Consider the following 22,806-nt stretch of genomic DNA (forward strand, 5'->3'; position numbering starts at 1 on the left):
ATAAGTGTGTGTTTATGTATGTGTAATGTTACACTAACCTGGGGAAGATGCTTCTAATCGCTGTGAAAGGGTCCCACGCAGAAGATCACCGACTTTCATCGTTATCTAGGAGGGGTACAGAGCTGGGCAGTTTCAGGCACGTGCAGCAGCAGGACATGTAGGCATCACGTGCCTGCTGCTGCCTTGGGGCCCCTGGCCGATATGTGCCATGAGAACTCAAAATCCAACCTATAACACTAGTTTGCATTGTAGACACATAGAATGATGGATGCATGGACTCTAGGTTTTCTTAATAGCCCAGTCTGAAGTGCCACAGAACGTATTCTATGATTTGCTGCACTTTACTAGACCAATAGGCATCTAAAATGATCTTTCTAAAGGCAATACCGCACCCCTCAATAACAAAGGGCAAGTCAAACATTTTTTTTGTTTGAGGTTTAAATAAGACAGGCCCCCAAATTATGTTCTAATCCTTTGCACATTATCTGGTGGCCAAGATTTGAATTTGACATATCTGAGCTAGTGATAAATGTTGGGGTGTACTATTTTTTCCACATGCAAAAATTTTCATTTTTGTTTAAATTTCACAATGAACTATAAAATGTAAATGGTGCATATGATGTGTTACATTCTTTCACCTGTAACTATCAATGTTGTTGAAATGAAGATTAAAATTGCCATGGGTGTATTTACTTTTTCAACTAACTATATTGGTCCACTGAAGACTGGGCTATTAAGAAAACCTAGAGTCCATGCATCCATCATTCCATGTGTCTACAATGCAAACTAGTGTTATAGGTTGGATTTTGAGTTCTCATGGCACATATAAATCCACTTGATTAAAGGGGTTGTTCAACTTTCAGTTAACATTTAGTATGATGTAGACTGTGATATTTTAAGACGATTTGCAATTGGTTTTCATTTATTATAATTTATGTTTCATAAGTTAACTATTTATCCAGCAACTCTCCTGTTTGCAATTTCAGCAATCTGGTTACTATGGCCCAAATTACCCTAGCAAACACACATTGATTTGAATAGGATACTGAAATATGAATAAAAGAGGACCTGCATTGAAAGACATGTCATAAAAAGTACCAATTTCAATAAACTTGTAGCTTCACAAAGCATTTGTTTTTCAGACGGAGTCAATGACCCCCATTTGAAAGATGGGAAGAATCAGAAAAAAAGGCAATTCATTTAAAAACTGTAAAAAATAAACAATGAAGACCAACTGAAAAGTTGCTTAGACATGGCCATTCTATGGCATATCAAGAATTAACTTAAAGGTGAACCACCACTTTAACTGGAAGCAGCATTTAATGCCACAAAATATAAAAAAAATTAAATAAAGTATAATTCCACCCACTGGCATAAAGCGATACTGAACAAAAAGGGTCCACGAGGAAGATAAGGAATTCAGCCCAAGGTGGAACATGCCATTTTAAGTATTGAGCCACAATCAGCCAACTAATCAAAGGTGCTGGAAAAATTTAGTTATCATCATGGGTGTTCAACACTAGTTGACAGTGCCAAATACCGTGCCTTGGAAACTTTAAGGCTAGAAAAAAGGGGGTGCAATGTAATATAAGGAAAGTGTTCCTATTGTTTTCTAAAGGTGGCACAGCCATTTGCCCTAATAGATAAATATCTACCTTAAGGGGCTATAGTAATACAAATAAAACATTGTCCATATGGTATAAAATGATTACGCAATATCTACATCAGTTACAAGACTTTGGAAGTGTTTTCTTTTATTGTACAGATAACATACTGGATTGGACACAATGAAATGCAGAATGACACAATATGAAAGTATGGGGACACTGATATTGGCAAAGAATACATAGAACAGTCAATGTAAACCACATCTTCAGTGATAAAACATTAGTAGATGGCATAGCCACTAATGAAGTTTGTAACCTATATACACAGTCTAGAAAGGAAATATCATTTAGACAAATGCACAAAGGAAGACTATCAATTTTAGTACAAATAGTATGGTTTTGAAACTTTTTTTTAAAAAACTATTATTTACAAAAGTATCTGTAGTAGCAAAAGCCAAGCACCAACAGAAATGACACAATGTGTCTCAATGCTGACAGGAACATAGCTAAAAAATAAAAACCCAAAGACACTCTGGTGTGTACTTACTTAAGGTGTAAGTGCAAAAAATAAGCCATAAAAAACAGCAAGATTCAACATTTTTTCTCACAATGTATCTTTATTTCTAAACTTATAGCCACTTTCTGCCCTTCTAAAATGCAGATGGAAGGCTAGCAACCAGGTCATCATGAATGTCACACAACAAAGGCATGGGCTTTATTCAACATGCCATCCAATTATGTGCCCAAAGGGAACACAGTTGATTGTTTTTTGGTTATTTTTATGGTCTGGCTTTTTGGGACAAAAACTGGAAAAAAAAAAAACTGTCAAGGTTCAGTATAACTCACTGGGCGGGGCACCAATCTCAATTTGAAGTGAACATGGTTTGCACTGCAAAACCCCCAAAAAAGAGAGCGATTCGCAAAAAAAGTCTGAAAAAAATCAGATTATTCGAATTTTCACTCAATTGTATCAGTTGTTTTTCCCGATCCGATTGTTTTTTTAAATAATAAATAAGGTCAAATCGGGCATGGGAGTTTTGTCATGTTTTTTTAAATAAAATAATGGGATCAATTCGAAGTTTAGTAAACAACCCCCATAATGTCTGGAAAAAGTTAGTTGTTAACGACAGGGTCTGCACATAATTCCCAGCAACATGCACAAGGATATTGATTACTCTAAATGTGCGTGTGTTTCTCAGCTAATAATAAATGAGGTGCCCAGTTTATTTGCTGTGCACTTTTTGAAGCATAATTTGTAAAGCCTGTATTCAACATTACACCACCATGTTGCTGGAGTTATGTTCATAGAAAGATCTGATCTGCACTTAAACATAAGCAATGCCTGTAGACTTTGAACTTGACTGAAAACTGACTTTGACTGCAAACACATTGTTTATTGTTGGCTTGAGGGTATATGTACATAAGTTAAAATAAATATTTGAGGTTTTGTTCTAAGCACAGCATTGCATGGAATGCAGCGCAAGAAAATAAAACGGGGGACAGATTGTTGATTAGGAATAAAGCTGGGCACCTGTGATTGACAAACTGAGATGCATCTTGAAGCATTTCAACTGCAGGTATACCACTGAAGTAAAGTCACAACATATTCCAAATTTTTAGTACTGCTGTATGCAATTGTTGGGGACTGCACCTCAGATGGGCAAAAACATATAGTATAAATGTATAAATGTATATCCCCTAATTTGCCTTTTAGGAACTTGAGTGTTAAACCTGCAGCATACCAAAGGAAAAAAACTTGTCCTTAGGAGGGTTAACCATTGCAGTTTCTCTTTTTTTACATTGCTAAAAACATCTGTTGAATAACTGTCAACTTTTAAACAATAAACTATGACCAATAAACACATAGGGATTACATAACTGGGTATATTTATAAGAGTGTGTATAAAACAGAGCTTGAAACACACCAAACCACCACTTAACACCATATTGCAGTGTACAAAAATCATCTAGTTATACAGCTGAGGTTTAAATACATAATGTACACCATTTCTGCTGCAAAATATTTGACAAACCTTTATAAATATACCACAGTACATGGTTTATTGCCTTCTCTGGAACACAAACATACACCCATCAACACGTGTAGGCTGTGCAATGGTTCTGCAAACCATGATTAGCCAATCAGTGAATTGCAGTGCAACTGCAGCAAGATGTGACATGTGGCCCATACTCAGCCCGCTACAAGCATTATCTTTAAACACGGCTATAAACACAGGACCAGCTCAGTATGAACTTGGAAATGGAGTAAGACCCTTCCCAGCAATTTACAAGTGCCAAGCTGATTTTTATCAGCTTTGACCCTTTCTGTTCATGCGGGAAACCATTAGAATGAAATAACTCCAAATGGGCGCACACAGCCCTTGGTATTTGTATGTATATAATATTTTGTATATTTAAAACAAATTGGTTATATGTATAAACTTCTGTGAATATCTATAAAGCAATAGATACAGCTATAATTTTTCTTTTTATAAAAAAAATTTGTTTAAAAAATAAACATTATACTACAACTGATTCTCCGGTAAAATAACCATTATCCTGCCCTAATATAGTGGTTTTCAAAAATAAGAATGAAACTACTAAATGAGTTGCATCCTTTTTATCAACAGAGAATCACGTATTTGCCTTTCACAGTAGAAATTATTCCTTTGGGGTATCCTAAATTTCTCCAAGAGTGAATTACAAAGAACTGCAGTCAAATCCCACACTTATAACTCTTGATGTCAAACTGTAAGGAAAATGTGCATAAAGCAGGTCGCTCATCTTTTTAGATTTTAAACTGAAGATTTCAGTGGACGACTTTGTGGACGTGTTTCCTTTCCATAAATAATTAATGAAGGTAATGATTCAAATCAAATTCACTAAATATTGTATAGTAAAACATAACTCCTTAATGACATATTGGTAAACAAAAGTTATGTTATACCTCTACAAATCCATGGCAAAATAACAGACATAAGTGGACATTTCTTAAGTTGGTAAGACATTGGTGAATTTGGAAATCGTCCAGTTTAAAAAAGTTTAATGATATTGTTAGATGAAGGTAAATGCCTTAGATCTTTGGACAGATAATTAATTTGAATGTTTACTGCCCATCAATAAGTAATCAGGGCCGACATTCCAGCACTGAAGACATTCTGAAGGAAAACATGTAAACTCAAAATAGTAGAGAGTTCCAGGGAACGTTTCTTTAAAGCAAAGTAGGGAGTCTCTTCTTGGAGAGGTTCCAGGAGGGAGAATGAATCACTAGAGATTAACAATAACACTTCAAGTCTACCATTATACATTTCACAGGACGCATGTAAATCCTAGGGAATTAAAATGGGTCTTCTGTGCAAAAGTGGGAATTCTGCAGATTGTTATTAATGGTGGCAATAATTTACAAGGTGGGAGTAATAAAGAAGGTCTCTGTAATGACTTCAAATGAAGAAGATTGTCCTTAAAAGCGATAGCCAGCCTTTACCGCGTCGATATCTGACATAAGTGTCCGAGCAAGGTAAATACCAAATATCTAATTGAGATAGAAAGAAATAGGCTTAGTCTTACAATTGTACTTTATACAGATTCAGAATTTACTATTCCCAACAAATGTTTATTAATTCATGCTTATAAATCCATTTATGCTAGAACTGAAATAAACTGATATTCTAAGCCCAAAAGAATATATCCGTGAATCCAAGGAATGTATTCACAAACTTGCTTATGCATTCTCCCAGAATTAATTCTTTAGTGGCACACTCAACCTATGGGTGGTATTAGTGTTTAGATTAGAATATTCCCTCTTAGTGCCACTAGTGGCAGTTGCTAGCTAAATTGAAGATAAGTTGTTAGATATATCTGTGCTGGCTTATTTCCTGGAAGTTATAGGGAAGAACTTTTGATATGAAACATAACAAAAGTGGTGTAAAGGTGATACCTTTATTGGCTAACTAATGATTAGATGATAATCACAACAAGCTTTCAGAACATTGCAGTTCCTTCTTCAAAGCTGATTACAATGAAGCTATGTGGGCATGACATATATATAGCATTTTGTTTACAAAAAAAAAAAACAGTGAGGGACAAAAGGAGAAACAACACATAAGCATAATTTGTATTACAAGCAGGGACAGAGAGGTGGGTTATGCAAAGTAGTCCAGACTAGGCACAAATTAAACCTAAGGTGGGAAGTAGATAACAGATTCCTGTAGTAGTTTGTTGTCTCCACAGAAAAAATGAATGCATCTGTTTCTAGTCTTGGTAATTTGCCATAAATCCATGGCCTAAACTACTACAGGATTCTGTTATCTATGTCATACCTTAGGTCTAATTTGTGCCTAGTCTGGACTACTTTGCATATACTTTGCATTTTGCAACAAAACGCTATATATATGTCAGTGCCAACATAGCTTCATTGTAATCAGCTTTGAAGAAGGAACTGCAATGTTCTGAAAGCTTGCTGTGATTATCATCTTAGTTAGCCAATAAAGGTATCATCTTTACACCACTTTTTATGCTTCATATCAAAAGTTCTTCCCTATAACTTCCTCAACAGGCTAACACGGTGCAAAAAATGTTACCTTATTTCCTGGGTAACTTCTCAACATACATACATAATGCTAGCTGCATTGTGCCGGACAGGCATGTTACACCGATATTCAAATTACTTACCATTATGGTTGTTAAAGTAACTAGTGCCAACTATCTGTGAATATCCAGCTTTTATATAATTTATTTCAATCACAGTTGAAACCATTTGAAATGTGGCTTTCACAATAGTGATTCTCACAAAAGGATATTATTACAATGCGGGTAACTATAACCTCTATGAAAGTGACTGCAATATTTGCAGATAGTTGGCACTAGACACTTTAACAACCACAGGGGTAAAGAGAAATCTTTACAGAAATTGTGAGCTTTTATAACTAATTTGAATATCGGTAGATTTTAGTATAAATAGGGGGTTTCTTTCACTATATCTTGTATACGAACAATTCTATTTAGTTTGGTTAGAGCAAACTTGGTTTCTAGTAATTATCTAATTGGTTTTGGGATTAATCTGGTAACTAAAAACCTCCAAACGGGGGACCAGACTATGTGCATAGAACAATCCCCCTCCCTTTTGTATGTTTCTAGTAAATCTGAACAGATCAGTTGTAATTCTATTCTACTTTAATTTTTGCTTTGCAGTGTTCCCACAATACCCTTTGTGGGATTACCCATTTTTGACAATCAACCACCAACCAGTTGTACTTCTAGTATGCATGACATTTTTTTCAAACAACATACCTGTAAAACAGAGATCACTAGAAAAACTCCAGCCACAATATAGATGTTTCTCGGTAACCATGCCTCCATTGCAGATATGCAGCCTTTCGAAAATGTTGTATTGGGTCTCTCATTGGGCTTCTGGAAAAGATTTTAAATTATCAAGGTGTACTATGATCCTTGTACTCATTTAAGGTGTAATGTGAACCTAACAATTCCCATTATATGGGCCTTTGGTGATATTGGTACTGGCATCCTTAAAGGCTTATCGTGAAGGTTGCCCATTGACCAGAAAACGCCTTCAAGCATCAATAAGGCTCACACTGAACTGGGTAGATTTTTGTAGGGGTGACAGAAAAGTGAACAAAAAATGTAGTTAAAACTGCAGCTTTAACCTGTTTTATTGCCAGAAACTGGCAGCACTTTAGGCAACTAAATCTCTCCGTTCAGACTACCAATGGTGATTAACCACAGAGATATTTTGTGTTCTTTCATGCATGCAATTGCTAAACCTGCTCAATTTCTAATTATTTAATCATCTTTTTTTTTTTTTTTTATGGAGCATCGCTTATGTTCTAACATCACAGGTCTGTCCTCAGTGGCTTGCAATCTTGCACCTCGGGTGTGGCTATCACTTCCAGTATAAGCATTAGTCATTGTTTTTGTATTTTTTTCTTCATGCCCCCTAAAAGATATTGCAAAATTGCTTGTGAGCATGAGGAAAAGAATAGCAGTGGAAAGCAAAAAATAAATGTCATGATCATTAAAAGGGAACTAACAGGAAATCAAAAGCTTATGTAGATTGTGGCATTTTCTTAAATATGATTTTTTTTCCCTTTTGAGCTATTTTGCAGGACCATGATATATTCATTATCCTATATCTAGCTACTGGCTTGCCAATTTCTCGTCACCGGCTTTAACCTTCGACATAGTAGTGAATGAGCAAATAGAAGAGCTTTGATTTGTTCATCAAAGTGTTTCAACTAACATGCATTGGTTGTTCATTTTTTTAGATTATCACTTAAGGCCTGATAGTCAAAGAGATTTGGTGCGAACACTATGCAGGTATCAGCAACATTCTCTACTATAATTTGTTGTTGCACTCTTATTTGAGTGCACACACACCGATTCGTAGGCATGCAAGCAATTTGCCAGTGCAGAAGATAAAGTTAAACCTCAACACATGTTTTTAAAACCAGCTCTAAATTGAAAGGGATTTGCAATGTTTTACCAAGCATTAATGTTACCAGACGGTAGAGTTGATATATATTATGCAATGGATTCAAGCAAAATAATTGTCCCCTCTCCCCCCCCCCACATATGTTTTGCATCAGAGAGTAAATCAGAAATCTTTAAATGTACAAAACAATGATAATTCCCCGCTAAATATCACTTTGGGGAAACTTGGGTCCAATACCCCTTAATGGACTGGGTACAGAGTTGGAATAGAGAAACTTTACTTGCGTGCTTGCATGTTTTAAAATGGTATTACTTAGCAGCTTCAATCAAACAGGTCTTTAACATGACCTGCCCACTGAGGTCACTGTTTTAATGCAGTCTATGAATAGAATTTTAGGTTACATTGGAGACAAAATTACTCCAGTTAAAAAGTGCCCTGTAGCCAAATTGTCATAAAATTATAAGAACCATTCCTAGAATTTTAAAAGCAATACTATCGTTCATATATGGGATATGCTTTGCTCAAGCTAACAAAAAAAAATTAAATAGTCTTTATCCATGACTTAAGAGTGGGGACATAAACTATTTTCAGGGGAGAAGATGCACAGATCTATAATCATACTAATCCCACTTTAGTCATACAAGGAATGAACTGGGTACCTCCAAGTAATGAATGAACTCCCCCTATTAAGTAATATATAAGGGAAAGTAACTAATTACATGCAGTACTATTTTTCTTAGGAATACATCCAAATAAATGCTATGGAATGATTTTAAAAGGCAGCACTGCAACCTTATTAAAAAATTGTGTTACATTGCTGCGGTAAATTTGTAACTAATGTCAGTAAAGCTGCAATTATTATCAATATTTCTTCACTACATCAACAGTGGTTGGCTTAAGAAGTCTAAAAAAATATTCATGTATTAATAAACAATATTATTGTTTTGTTGTTGTAGAAATAATGCAAGGTAGAGCAGGTATTATTATCGTTCATTTACTGCATTGAGAGGCCCACATGTTAATGCTCTGCCTTGAAATTGATTGCAAGAAGTATTGAAAAGGTCCATAATTTATAAAAGAAATAAAAACAGAGTGCTGCATTGTTCAGGACCCCAACCCTCACCTTTTTGCGGGCATCATAGCCACACTGTGTGTTCACAACTGTTTGCTGTGAAAATAAATTGAAGAAGAAAACTATTAAGCAACAATACCATGAAGATAAAAATGTTTCAGAACTGCACATGCAACAAGCTGTTTTTAAAACAACATGAACAAATGAAAATTCCTGTAGATATTTTAAAAATACAAAATAGTACAGCATACAGTACAGTACACATACAGAATAACTCAATTACTTTCTTTGGCTTCACTTCCAGACTAATAATGACAGTATTAGTGTAGGACTCAGGGCTGTCGGCAGTTCAGGGAGATAGTCGCTCAGAAGATGAGTCGATTAGTCGCCAGACAACAAAATCTCCTCGAATCTCCTTGTGTGGACTAACCCTTAGAGTGGTCCTGAACCCTTAGAGTCTTCCTGCTCTATTCTGCCTTCCCTAAGCTCCCTATGTGTGCCATACTCTACCTTCCCTATGCTCCCTTTGTTTGCTATACTCTGCCTGTGTGTGCCCTGCTCTGCCAGTTGAACATAAGCCTGGTATTTGTTCTGGCAGTTTGATAGCATTTGAAAATTACTGTTAGGTGCTGGGTTATCCACAGGGGAGGAGGCATATGAATTTAAGGGTAGGTCTTAAAGGAACAGTTCGATGTAAAAATAAAAACTGGGTAAAAAGGTTGTGCAAAATAAAAAACTGTTTCTAATATATTTAGTTAATTTAAAATAGAACAGAGCACTACTCTCTGCTTTTCAGCTCTCTAACTCTGAGTTAGTCAGAGTTGAAGGGGGCCACATGGGACATAACTGTTCAGTGAGTTTGCAATTGATCTTATGTATGCAGCTCAGATTCAAAAGCAACAGTTATGACCCATGTAGCTCCCCATTAAGTCACTGATTGGTTGCTGCCTGGTAACCAATCAGTGGAAACCAAGAGAGATGCAAAGCAGGAAGTAGTGTTCTGTACTGTTATGTTAGACTGTTATGTTAGACATTCAGTCACTCCTGCCTTTATACATTACATTTTTAGCTAACTATATTGAATTTTTTTTATTATTTTGTAGTGCCTATCTATTTACCCAGTTTTTATTTTTACAGTGAACAATTCCTTTAATATGACAACCTTTTTCAGTGATAAATAATATCCCTGCAGTGAGCACCAAACGTTTGGTCTTTTGGTGTGCTACGCAATTAATGTGTACATGGTCTGGTGGTAGCATGGGTGTGGTTTAATGTGGGCGTGGTTTATACTGGCTTCCATTATCGGCCCTCCACCACGAAGGCCAGAAAAATTCCGGCCCTCTGTACCACAGAAGTTGGACAGCACTGGTGTAGGTAATGCCCAATTAAAGGGTCCAACTGCCATAAGGAAATTAAAATTCTCTGTCAGCATTAATTAAAATGTTCAAGACAGGGTATAGTCAGACAAACAGAAAGATACAATCATTTTTTGGTTACATGATCTTTAAGGAATGAATAGGGGTTAGTTTAAAAATAGTACAAATGAGCTGGTAAAGCATAGCAAATAATGGAAAGACTGGAAGACTTACAGCTGGATCAGGAACACAGCAGGAAAAAGGTACACCACACCTCTCACGGCTTGGATTTTCAATACTGCAGTTGAAGTATTCATTCAGGTCCCAGTCATCTGGGGACACAGCACCACAGCACTGGTTCTGTGAGTGATGCAAAAATATATTTAGATGTTTGTATATAATGCCTTAAGATAGAGTACTATTACCTGTGTAAAAAGTACTTACTGGTGTAAAGTGCAGAAAGAATATAGAACCCCTATCTATCAGGAGGTCAGAACACACACAATAACGAATAACAAAAGAACTGTGGACCTCTTGTAATTGTGAAGCACGGTAATGGTGCCCATTATGAAGCCTTTATAATCACTAAGTACAGCTTGAGGATAAAAAGCAGAAAACCTCTACCCAGTATTTAGTAGTATACTTTTATTCCAAAACCAGATATAGAATATCTATTTTGAGTTTAAGATGGAATAAAGATATAGTGCTGAGAACTGCAACTGCTGATCTTGTGCGCACGCACACACACGGGATTCTGTCATGGGGAAAAACATTTTTTTCAAAATGCATCAGTTAATAGTGCGGCTCCAGCAGAATTCTGCACTGAAATCCATTTCTTAAAAGAGCAAACAGATTTTTTTTATATTCAATTTTGAAATCTGACATGGGGCTAGACATATTGTCAATTTCCCAGCTGCCCCAAGTCATGTGACTTGTGCTCTGATAAACTTCAATCACTCTTTACTGCTGTACTGCAAGTTGGAGTGATATCACCCCCCTCCCTTTTCCCCCCCAGCAGCCAAACAAAAGAACAATGGGAAGGTAACCAGATAGCAGCTCCCTAACACAAGATAACAGCTGCCTGGTAGAACAACACTCAATAGTAAAAACCCATGTCCCACTGAGACACATTCAGTTACATTGAGAAGGAAAAACAGCAGTCTGCCAGAAAGCATTTCTCTCCTAAAGTGCAGGCACAAGTCACATGACCAGGGGCAGCTGAGAAATTGACAAAATGTCTAGCCCCATGTCAGATTTCAAAATTGAATATAAAAAAATCTGTTTGCTCTTTTGAGAAATGGATTTCAGTGCAGAATTTTGCTGGAGTAGCACTATTAACTGATGACAGGATCCCTTTAAACAATGTAAAACATTTATAAAAGCCGATACTTTTGCCAGAGTAGAAAGACACTGTGCTTTACCTGATGTTAAATGAGCACTCATCAGAATTCTTCCACCCTGTTGTGTTACGCATCATAAAAATGACTGATAATTAATAACCTAGCCATAAGTAATCTGAATTGTGCAGTGCTTTATTTCGTATGCATGCAAATACATCTATATAAGCACACACATACACATCCTGTGATGGCATATCCTCATTTACTACTAAACATATATATTAGCAAAATTGACTCTACCGCTTTTTGAAGGGAATCTATGAGGTTCTGCAAGTCAATGTCATCTCTGTATGATTTTATGTTGTTCTCAAAAAAATCCTTAGCTCTGTCTTTCACCCAGTCCTGGAAGAGGAAGGCCAGAACTGCAACAGCGAGCTCCATGAAGAAAATCAACACTATGGCACCACAAAACTATGCAGAAAACAATACACATATACTATAAATTAATTGAAACATAATTGTCATATAATGATGCTTATAAAACACAAGCACTTTTACAAAATGAAAGTATACAATGACTTAAGCAAACGAAAGCCCCTTTGCACAAAAAAACCCTCCAGTCTGTATTGAAACCTAAAACACATGGAAGTTGTTCAGTGTATAAGCCATAATAGTCCTTCCATTAAAGGGGACCTGTCAGCCTAAGAAATAATTCCAAATCATATTTTATGATGTTATTCAAGCAAAATAAACTTCACTCCCATTATAAATATTATTTAAATCTTGTTTCATTTAGTTTTGGAAATCACAATCACAGCAAGCAGGCAGGCACCATTTTGTGGACACTGTTATTAAAGGACCAGTAACATCAAATTTTTAAAAAAAAAAAAATTGTTAGAATACAATGAAAAAAAACACCAAGACAAATTAAAATTTCAAATTGCAAAGCCTTTATTAAGAAATAACTTACCGAAACTCCACTTCCTGTCCTCTTCAGAAACGACGATATGGCGACCATCCATAGTGCGGTGCTGGATTTGTCCTCCCTGGCTAGCTCCCATAGTCTACTGACAGCAGGAAGACGGTGCTGGAAAGCGCCTGGCTGGATGAAGAGCTGAAGTGCTCTCACAACATGGTCTCTCCCTCTCGGCCCCTGGGTGCTTCACATGCAGGCTGCAGTTGTCGGTGGCAGTGACCGGGAGCTGAAGCTGGCATTTTTTTCCAGCGCTGGTTGACTTTGTCGGTTTCCGGAGGCGCCGTCGTGAGTTTCCGTGGGAGCGAGGGATGTAACTTTGGTGGCGTACAGTGAGGAGGATTCGCTGCTGGGGCTGTGTCTCTGCTTTGTGGCTGAGCGGGGGAGTTGGGAAGGAGCCAGAGCCGTTGGAATATGAACAATGCCGCTCTCTTGGCCGGAGGATCATTTCTTTGCTGCTGCTATAGAGTGTGCGGCTGGTGTCGGGCCAGTGTCTATGTGAGGCGCAAAATTGACACCGACAGCCGCACACTTTTTTCACAGGCAGCACTCGGCTGCATCCCGCCGCTGCTCGGAAGCCTCCTTAGTCCCGCTCTGTAGAGAAGCTGCTGTGATTGTACCGATTGGTTCCACTAAAATCCCCGGGGCACCCCTCCTCCTCCTCAGGTTTATCACCACTCATCCTTTCACTTCCGTTGCTCCGGCTTCACCTTCCGGTCACTGCCACCGACAACTGCAGTCTGCATGTGAAGCACCCAGGGGCCGGGGAGGGAGAGACCACGTTGTGAGGGCACTTCAGCTCTTCATCCAGCGGGGCCGCTTTCCAGCACCGTCTTCCTGCTGTCAGTAGACTATGGGAGCTAGCCAGGGAGGACAAATCCAGGACCGCACTATGGATGGTCGCCATTTCGCCGTTTCTGAAGAGGACAGGAAGTGGAGTTTCGGTAAGTTATTTCTTAATAAAGGCTTTGCAATTTGAAATTTTAATTTGTCTTGGTGTTTTTTTTCGTTGTATTCTAACGAATTTTTTAAAAAAGTTTTTTGATGTTACTGGTCCTTTAAGGCAAGCTTTCATCATGTCAAAATCTTGTTGCCAGAATGGGGCACCTAATAGCCATGCCGATGCACTAGCTACATATTGAAATGGTGAGAATGGAATGGGGAATGTGAAGAGTGCAGTGACATCTACGAAGTGCAGAACAGAAAGTGAAAGTAATTGCCTGCCCCACCTCTATGCCAAAGGCATAGTGGAGGGGCAGGCAATATATGATTGGCAGCTGAGTTTTAAATACATTTATAAGAGGTATAGATGTTTTAATTAATGGGTTTCATGTTTAACTTGAAAATTACTTATTATTATACAGTTGTTTATGTCTGGGTGACAGGTCCCCTTTAAAAAAGTCAATTTGTTTAAAGAAAACAATTCTCTAAATGGTATGGGCTAACGAGGGTTATTGTGTTAGCCGATATGTTAGTCTCCATCAATAAACACTTGTTTTTCACCTGTGAGCACTGACCTCTTGCTTACTTGTGGAATTCTTGATACAATCTGGACTGTACCCAAGCAACTCTGATTCTACTAAGCGCGACTTTGAATATCAGATAAACAACACTGTACACTCTGGTCTTTTGAAAAGGGCAGTTATTATTTCCTTTTGAAAAGACCAGTGTGTACAATGCAATTTATCTTAATATCCTGCACATTTTTGCACCTTTGCAGAGCTTTCCAATGTGAGTGTAGCTACTTGTGGACTAGTAGAATTAAATAGCAGTATTTCTAAGGTTTCAGGTGCAAGTATCATAATGATATTGGTATTTACCTATTTTATTTTAACACCACCATTAGTCCTTGTTGTCTTGGATTTATGCCTTTTGTCTTTGTTCACAAATTACCTAGGTATTTTGCAAGTCATATGTCAAAATACATATCACTTTATAGCAGAGCTTAAATATTTAAAAGCATCTAATGGGGTTCCAAACAACAAAAAACATTTCTGCTGAACCCCTCCATTATCTGCTGTCATATGAAAATGTAATTCTCCCATAAAAATACACTAATAAAAAAGGTGGGAGTTAATTTATATATTATATATTATATATTAAATCCTGCTTGTCAAGGAGGAGCTATGTCCTTACACAGCTAAACCTTACACAGTCATCTAAAACTGCATACAGATGAAGCCACTTGGATTTGTGAGTTAAATGCGTCATGACTCAGGGGTAATTGAAGAAACTGTGTTATCTTAAGTCATCTTAACTCATTTAATGCATTTAACCTTTTCATTAGCATACCAAAGCTCCATTGTTCACAATGGTGAATGCTTTAATTAGATGGGTTGTTGTGACACAGTTTTCTGTGTTAAATGAGATAAATGGGATATCTGTGTTTAGTTATTCTGTGTCAAACAGACAAACCAAAGTGGCTGCATCTGTACATTCTTCCTACTAAGGAGAACATGATGACTAAAGAAAACATTACTCACTTTTATCACTTATTAGGCTCCCATATGGTTGTCCCAAATTCACAAAAGAGTATATACACCTCTGAGAGGGAGGGTCACTTACAAATTTCAGAAGGCAGATATTTTCTCGTAGAGCACCAACGCAGCCAGCAAAGCCTAGAGTAAACATGATTACACCAACCACCAGGACCAACCAAACTGGGTCAAACCCATGGAGACGTGTCACTTTTGTAATATCGGACAATATTCCCTAGGAGACAAGCAAACAGGTAGTTATACGCATATTAAAAAAGGCATTACTCTTACACAAAAAACATGTCAAATCAAATGCCAAGCACCCCCTAGGGAGCTATACTTTTAGGATATATGGGGTTTTCAAAATTACAATAGCAAACAATTTTATCTAGTTTATATTAGGTAAAAATAACAGGTGCTACTTATAGGGGAATTCTGCCCATCATTTGCATAATGATAGATGTAACTGAAACCAAATATACTCTGGTCATTACATGCTATTTCTTAAATACTACTTCTGAACATTGCAGGTTTTGGTCATTGTTTTGGTACAATAGAACCACAAATGCATCATTTGGACACATAAAGGGCCAAGAGACATCACTTTGCTGCTGTAACCAGTTGTGTAGAAATGCTGGTGACACAACTACCACTCATTGCTAACAATCTGTCGTCTTTTGAGCTTTCCTTGCTTTTCCTTCTCAGTAGTCACACATCAGTCAGAGAGCTGGCTTATGCCAAAGTTAGATATTTTTTAACTGTGGCAATGTCAGAAAGTTCAAACTATCAGTTTCAATTTGATATTACTTGGGCTACATATAAACTGTATCAAGCTTTAATGCCTGCCATTGTAGAGAGCGCTACCAATCATGGGAGATTGTCAGACATTTTATAACTTTCTGTATACTATAACCAATAAACTGACTGGTAACTACATTTTACATGGAACCTTTTCCAAAAAATCTGATGGAAGCCCTATGCATACATGCTTTTCTTTATCCTTGTGGTTTTACAACAATTTAAAGTCCCAGTCATGTAACAAACAAATCAACACATGCCTCAGTGATTGGTTGATGATTTTTACAGCCGTTCCCAAGCCATTTTTACACCTGCCTCAATACATTTCATGGCTCCATGTTGACTTCTTAATGGATATTATATTATTAGTAAAGGTTCAAATGCAGAATTCCCTTCCACAATGCTAAACTGAAAGAGCTGTTTGGATTAGTGTTGAAATGTTTTATAAAATTGCTCAGCACTGAGCTAGATATATCATAAAGTGGATGAATGAAAACCTTCACTGACAGTTCTGAAATTGTTGAGAAACTGGAGAGGAAAAAAAAGTATTGGCCAAGGGTTGTAATACTTGAACGGCACTGTAAAGTGGATGTTTTGCAGAGGATAGTGGAAAGATTCATTTAAAACCAAGAAAATAATCAAAATTTCATATCTAGGTACTCAAAGACAAAATAGTAATGTGATACTTACTTTTTCACTCCAAGCCCACAAACCAACTCCTAAAAGAACCATTCCAGATAACTAGGAAGTAAATAAAACTAGTGTTAAAGATAACTCAATAAGAAAGCAATGTGCCTTAGTACCTAGTGTACTTAGTACCAACAGTATCTTGCATTTTATTTGATTCCGAGGCAAAGAAATCCTGACAAATCCAAAAAGGATAAATGTGTCTTTCTGCTCCAAAGTACCAAGTTGCAAAGCTTTCCTTAAGTTAACAATTTTTATTAAATATCTAAAAATTGCCTCAAACAATGCATTTAACCCTTTAATGGCCAAACGTGTACGTCGTACATGCTGGCGGTTCAGGGCTCAAGCTGCCAGGAACATTTTGCCCCCTCCACAGAGAGTCAGAAGGGATGACAGCCCCCTGGGCAATGAGACTGGCTGTCAGATCTGGAACATTTTCTAATTGGACCAGTATTGTTAGCGGAGTACTGCAGGGCTCTGTACTAGGTCCCTTGCTTCTCAACTTGTTTATTAATGACCTGGAGGTGGGCATTGAAAGTACTGTTTCTATTTTTGCAGATGATACTAAATTGTGCAGAACTATAGGTCCCATGCAGGATGCTGCCACTTTGCAGAGTGATCTGTCTAACTTGGAAAACTAGGCAGCAAACTGGAAAATGAGGTTCAATGTTGATAACTACAAGGTTATGCACTTTGGCAAAAATAATATAAATGCAAGTCATATACTAAATGGCAGTGTGTTGGGAGTTTGCTTAAATGAGAAGGATCTAGGGGTTATAGAGATAAGTTGTCTAATTCTGGGCAGTATCATTCTGTGTCTACTAAAGCAAATAAAGTCTTGCATAAAAAAGGGCATTAACTCAAGGGATGAAAACATAATTATGCCTCTTTATAGGTCCCTTGTGAGGCATCATCTGGAGTATGCAATGCAGTTTTGGACTCCAGTCCTTAAGAGGGATATAAATGAGCTGGAGAGAGTGCAACTTAACTGGAGGGATGGAAGACTTAAATTATGAGGGTAGACTGTCAAGGTTGGGGTTGTTTTCTCTGGAAAAAAGGCGCTTGCGAGGGGACATGATTACACTTTACAAGTACATTAGAGGACATTTTAGACAAATAGCAGGGGACCTTTTTACCCATTAAGTGGATCACCGTACCAGAGGCCAGCCCTTTAGACTAGAAGAAAAGAACTTTCATTTGAAGCAATGTAGGGGGTTCTTCACAGTCAGGGCAGTGAGGTTGTGGAATGCACTGCTGGGTGATGTTGTGAATGCTGATTCAGTTAATGCCTTTAAGAGTGGCTTGGATGATTTTTTGGACAGACATAATATTAAAGGCTATTGTGATACTAAACTCTATAGTTAGTATAGGTATGGGTATATATCATTTATGTGAAAGTAGGGAGGGGTGTGTGTATGAATGCTGGGTTTTCATTTGGAGGGGCTGAACTTGATGGACAGTCTTTTTTCAACCCAATTTAACTATGTAACTATGGTGCTTTGGAGTAGAAAGACGTGCATACCCAATTTGGATTTGGGGGAATGTGTACTTTCCAAAAATATATGGTTTTCTGGGGTAAACATACTTTTTCTACCTATAATTATTTAAAGAAAGGGACTAAACCTCCAATTATCTAGTCCACCAATACAAAAATGATAAATTACAACTTAACTCTGTAGATAAAGATAAAAGGCAATATTTCTTTACCACCATGTCATGAACTAGTTAAAAACATTTAAAACAAACAGCGCTGCATTGGAAATGAGGGATCCCTCTCCAATAGGAGTGTGCTCATTCAGCAATTCAAAAGAATCGCACCTGAAAGATGCATACAATGGTATGATGAAAGTCAAGGATGAGCAAACTGAAGATAATTAGCTGATTTAAGCCACTGTGGATGGCTCTATATTTACAGTCTATGAGAAAACGCGCCTGGAGAAAAATCCAAATAGTAAGGATAGTGTTGTGCCAGTTCTTAGAAGGTTTTGAGGGATTATCCGGAGTACTTACGGTATATTTCCACTAATCAGTGGTTTTGAGGGGGATATTCTCTCTAATGAGATATCAGCCCATAAGCCTTAGTTGTATGGTCTGATAGATATGGGGCTGTAATGCTTGGAGATAGGATATAGATTGGTATAATGCTGCCTGGGCGTTCAGTCAGATAAATAATCCTGTGGTTACAGTTTATAGTTCAATAGCCGTATTTGCAACTCAGCAGTCGATGTGGCCCCAATAGCCGTATTCGCAACTCAGCAGTCACTGTGGCCCCAATGGGAAAGCGCCTGGGGCTGGAAATATAGATATTTGGGGCTTTGATTGAAACACAATACTAGTTCCCATTGGGGCCACACGACTGCTGGGCCCCTATATGCAAAGTGCTTAGGTACACCTATACATATTTGGCATCAAACTGTTTTGGGGACCCCAGGCTTTCATATTTGGGGTGATTTATCTTGATACCCAATAGTATGTGGAAAATACGATGCTGCAGGGTAGAAGTTTTGAGGCGATTTTTGAAAATGTCACCAAAATTGCCAAATTTTGGAAAGGTTTGCGGCTTGGTGCTTTGGAGTAGAAAGACATGCATACCCAATTCGGATTCAGGGGAATGTGTACTTTCCGAATATATATGTTTTCTGGGGGTAAACATACTTTTTCTACCTTTGCATCCCCCACTCCAAACGATGTAAATGTGTTGATTTTGCAGTACCTGAAATGAAAGACCATATGGGGGATCTTCATTTTGGGGCCCCTATATGCCACGTGCTTAGGTACACCTATACATATTGGGCATCAAACTGTTCAGAGGACCCCATGCTGTCATATTTGGGGCAACTTATCTTGATAACTAATAGTATGTGGGAAATACGATGCTGTAGGGTGGAAGTTTTGAGGTGATTTTTGAAAATGTCACCAAAATTGCCAAATTTAGGAAGGGTTTGCGGCTTGTTGCTTTGGAGTAGAAATACATGCATACCTAATTTGCATTCAGGGGAATGTGTACTTTCCGAATATATATGGTTTTCTGGGGTGAAAGTACTTTTTTCTACCTTTGCCCCCCCCCCCCCAAACTATGTAAATGTGTTGATTTTGCAGTATCTGGAATTATAGAACTGATAGCTCAAATGGGATGTCTACATTTTGGGGCCCCTATATACCACATGCTTAAGTAAACCTATACATATTGGGCATCAAACTGTTCAGTGGACTCCTGGCAATCATATTTTTATGATACCTAATGATGTGTGGGAGATATGATGCTGTAGAGTGGAAGCTTTGACGTAATTTTTCAAAAAAATTCACCAATTTCTATAAAACATTATAACTTTAGGAAAAAATTATATATATGTAATATGTAAAATGTATATCTGATATATTTACCCATTTTTGATTCTTCAGAATCTGTTCTTATAATAATAATTGGTAGTTTTCTAGGGTGAACCTATTGTTAATGGAATGTTTGGCCTTGGAATGAGAAGTATGCCGTTTGGGGAGCGGTGCTTTGGAAAATTGGCAGTGTACTGCTTGTAGATTTTGATCTATACAAGTGACGTACATAAAATAAATGATGTTTCTGATATATGTGATTGTTCTATGTGAAACATGATTTTTTTTTTTATTATTATTAGACACTTAGAAGCCTATATTTTTTTACAGAAGTAAAATGACACCAACATTCTTGAATATTTTGAAAGTTTAGGTGTCCTGAAAAAAACCAATATAGTGTTTTCCTTGGTAAACTAAAAGACAGACCCAAGGAAAGGCCCTTAAAATTAAAGCATACAAAATGGCTCAAAACTGCTTGGCAGTAGATGTTCGCATTTAGGGCAAAACGGCTGTCCCTGTTGCATCAGTAAAACATGGCCCTGGATCTGACATCCAATCCTCTGAATGCAAATGAAATGCGAAATTCTGCTGGCACTTAAAGGGTTAAAGATAGTTATGTTACACAAATCATTGTGTTACAGCATGTAAATGTATATATTACCGTAACAATATTAACAGTTACATACTAGTTAAAATATATCCTTTTGCTACACTGAACAAAAGAGGGACACCATGAAAGATTACAAATAAAAAAATGAATGCCTTCCATTCAATAGGTCTACAAGTCACCCAAATATTCTATTATTCTGGAATATTACATTTAATAACTTTATATCCAGCTCAGTGCTACCTTATATTACATTAAACAAAACGTAAAAGATTTATTAAATATCTGCTACAGCTTACTGAATTTCTATAAGAATTATGTATCCACTTTGACTACACAAGGTGTTGTAAACAAGTGGAAAGTAATCTATTTGATAGTACACATTTATAGCTAAATTATATGTTTTTTGTGTGTGTTTAGCCTGCTAGATTATAAACAATTTTGACACCAAACATAATAGTCGTATAAACAGTATAAATGTTTAAAAAAAATTGGTAAAAACTGACCCAGAATATGATATTGTAGCTGAATAGGAGGTACTTATAACAACAGCTGACTTCTGCAGTGCTGTACCGGTAGTAGTGCATGTTTGCTGCAGTTAGAACGACCTGCAATGACAGGAAAAATTATTATGTGGTAAATATCTCAAAAAGACACCAGCATCATGTTATTTACCCATAAATTTGAAAAACAATAGCTTTGCAAAGGAAACATTTTTTTACGAGATAAAAAGTGCACTCCACCCAAAAACTGCAAAATATACTAATGTAAAATTGGGGCTGAGCTTATTTTGACACCTTCTTGCTTGCATTATTTTCCATTTCTGCTCTATTATAAAGAAATAAAAGAGGAAGGAAGGGGGTCAGTGAAGTGAAATTATTCAAAATAAACTTACTACTGATCAGTATGGCCATAGTCTTTTAGCTTAGGACAGTGTTAGTTGACAATCCTGGTCAGCTGTAGTCTATATGGTGTCCAATAAGCAGTTTATTTCCTTTATTTCCTATTTATTTCTGCAGTGTGCTTATTAAGAAAAATATTTCATATTATGAACTGCCACAAAGTATCTATGCAGAAAATATTCATAAACTAAGTGGAAGAAAACAAATAGCAAATCAGATCTATTTCATAACAAGTAATAATTGAACAATATTTTAGTTTTTTATAAAATTCTCTGTCATTACTGGAGATTTGAGTTTGACAGTATACACCAAACAAGTCCTGCATTAGGCATATTTTATATACATAAACAGCACTGGCAGTCATTTAACTGGACACATTAAACCGCTACATAGAAACCGGCAGACATGAAAATGAAGTGCCATTTAAACATGCATGTGGCTTTCATGTTAATATGGTTTTTACATTTTAGTTCTTCTCTATATAAAAATGAATCAATGAATTGTGCTGGGTTTTACGGAATTAATGAAATGTATGAAGCCCTTCGCCAGAGTCTCCCCTTCTATTGATTTGGTGTAAATTTACTGATAAAAACTGTTTTTCTTTTTTAAATGTAATTTGTTGATTGATAGGAGATGTGAATATTGTAAAACACTTAAAGGGGTTGTTCACCTTCCAAACACTTTTTTTTTTTAATTCAATTGTTTTAGATTATTCCCCAGAAATAGACTTTTTTCCTATTACTTTCCATTATTTTTTTTTTACTGTTTTTCCAAAATCTAAGTTTGAAGTTGAATGTTCCTGTCTCTGGAGTTTTAGTCTACCAGCTCAGTAATTCAGGTGCAGACTCTAAACGGTTACAATTTTGCAACATTTGGGGGTCAATTCATTAACTTCGAGTGAAGGATTCGAAGTAAAAAAAACTTTGAATTTCGAAGTGATTTTTTGAAATCGAATGGGCTACTTCGAATACGACTTCGAATCGAAGGATTCGAACTAAAAATCGTTCGACTATTCGACCATTCGATAGTCGAAGTACTGTCTCTTTAAGAAAAAACTTCGACCCCCCTAGTTCGCCACCTAAAAGCTACCGAACCCAATGTTAGCCTATGGGGAAGGTCACCATAGGCTTGCCTAACTTTTTTTGGTCGAAGGATGATCCTTCGATCGTTGGATTAAAATCCTTTGATTCGAAGGATTTAATCGTTCGAT

At 37.0% G+C, this 22,806-nt stretch overlaps 1 protein-coding gene across 3 annotated transcripts in view; it reads right to left on the reverse strand.

Annotated features, from left to right (window-relative positions):
• Nucleotides 1-1,728: 1,728 nt before the first annotated feature.
• tspan14.L (tetraspanin 14 L homeolog) overlaps nucleotides 1,729-22,806 on the reverse strand; it is a 37,243-nt gene continuing 16,165 nt past the window's right edge. The window contains exons 2-9 of one of the 3 annotated variants that reach the window (XM_041568517.1): nucleotides 21,201-21,302; nucleotides 16,761-16,811; nucleotides 15,361-15,507; nucleotides 12,123-12,293; nucleotides 10,717-10,842; nucleotides 9,179-9,223; nucleotides 6,897-7,016; nucleotides 1,729-5,139 (exon numbers count right to left, since the gene is read on the reverse strand). In XM_041568517.1, the coding sequence (XP_041424451.1) occupies nucleotides 5,068-5,139; nucleotides 6,897-7,016; nucleotides 9,179-9,223; nucleotides 10,717-10,842; nucleotides 12,123-12,293; nucleotides 15,361-15,507; nucleotides 16,761-16,811; nucleotides 21,201-21,281 (813 nt within the window). In that variant the 5' untranslated portion in view covers nucleotides 21,282-21,302 and the 3' untranslated portion in view covers nucleotides 1,729-5,067. 3 annotated transcript variants of the gene reach the window in all.

This window comes from Xenopus laevis, chromosome 7L (assembly GCF_017654675.1).
Source record: "Xenopus laevis strain J_2021 chromosome 7L, Xenopus_laevis_v10.1, whole genome shotgun sequence".
Classification (NCBI taxonomy): domain Eukaryota; kingdom Metazoa; phylum Chordata; class Amphibia; order Anura; family Pipidae; genus Xenopus; species Xenopus laevis.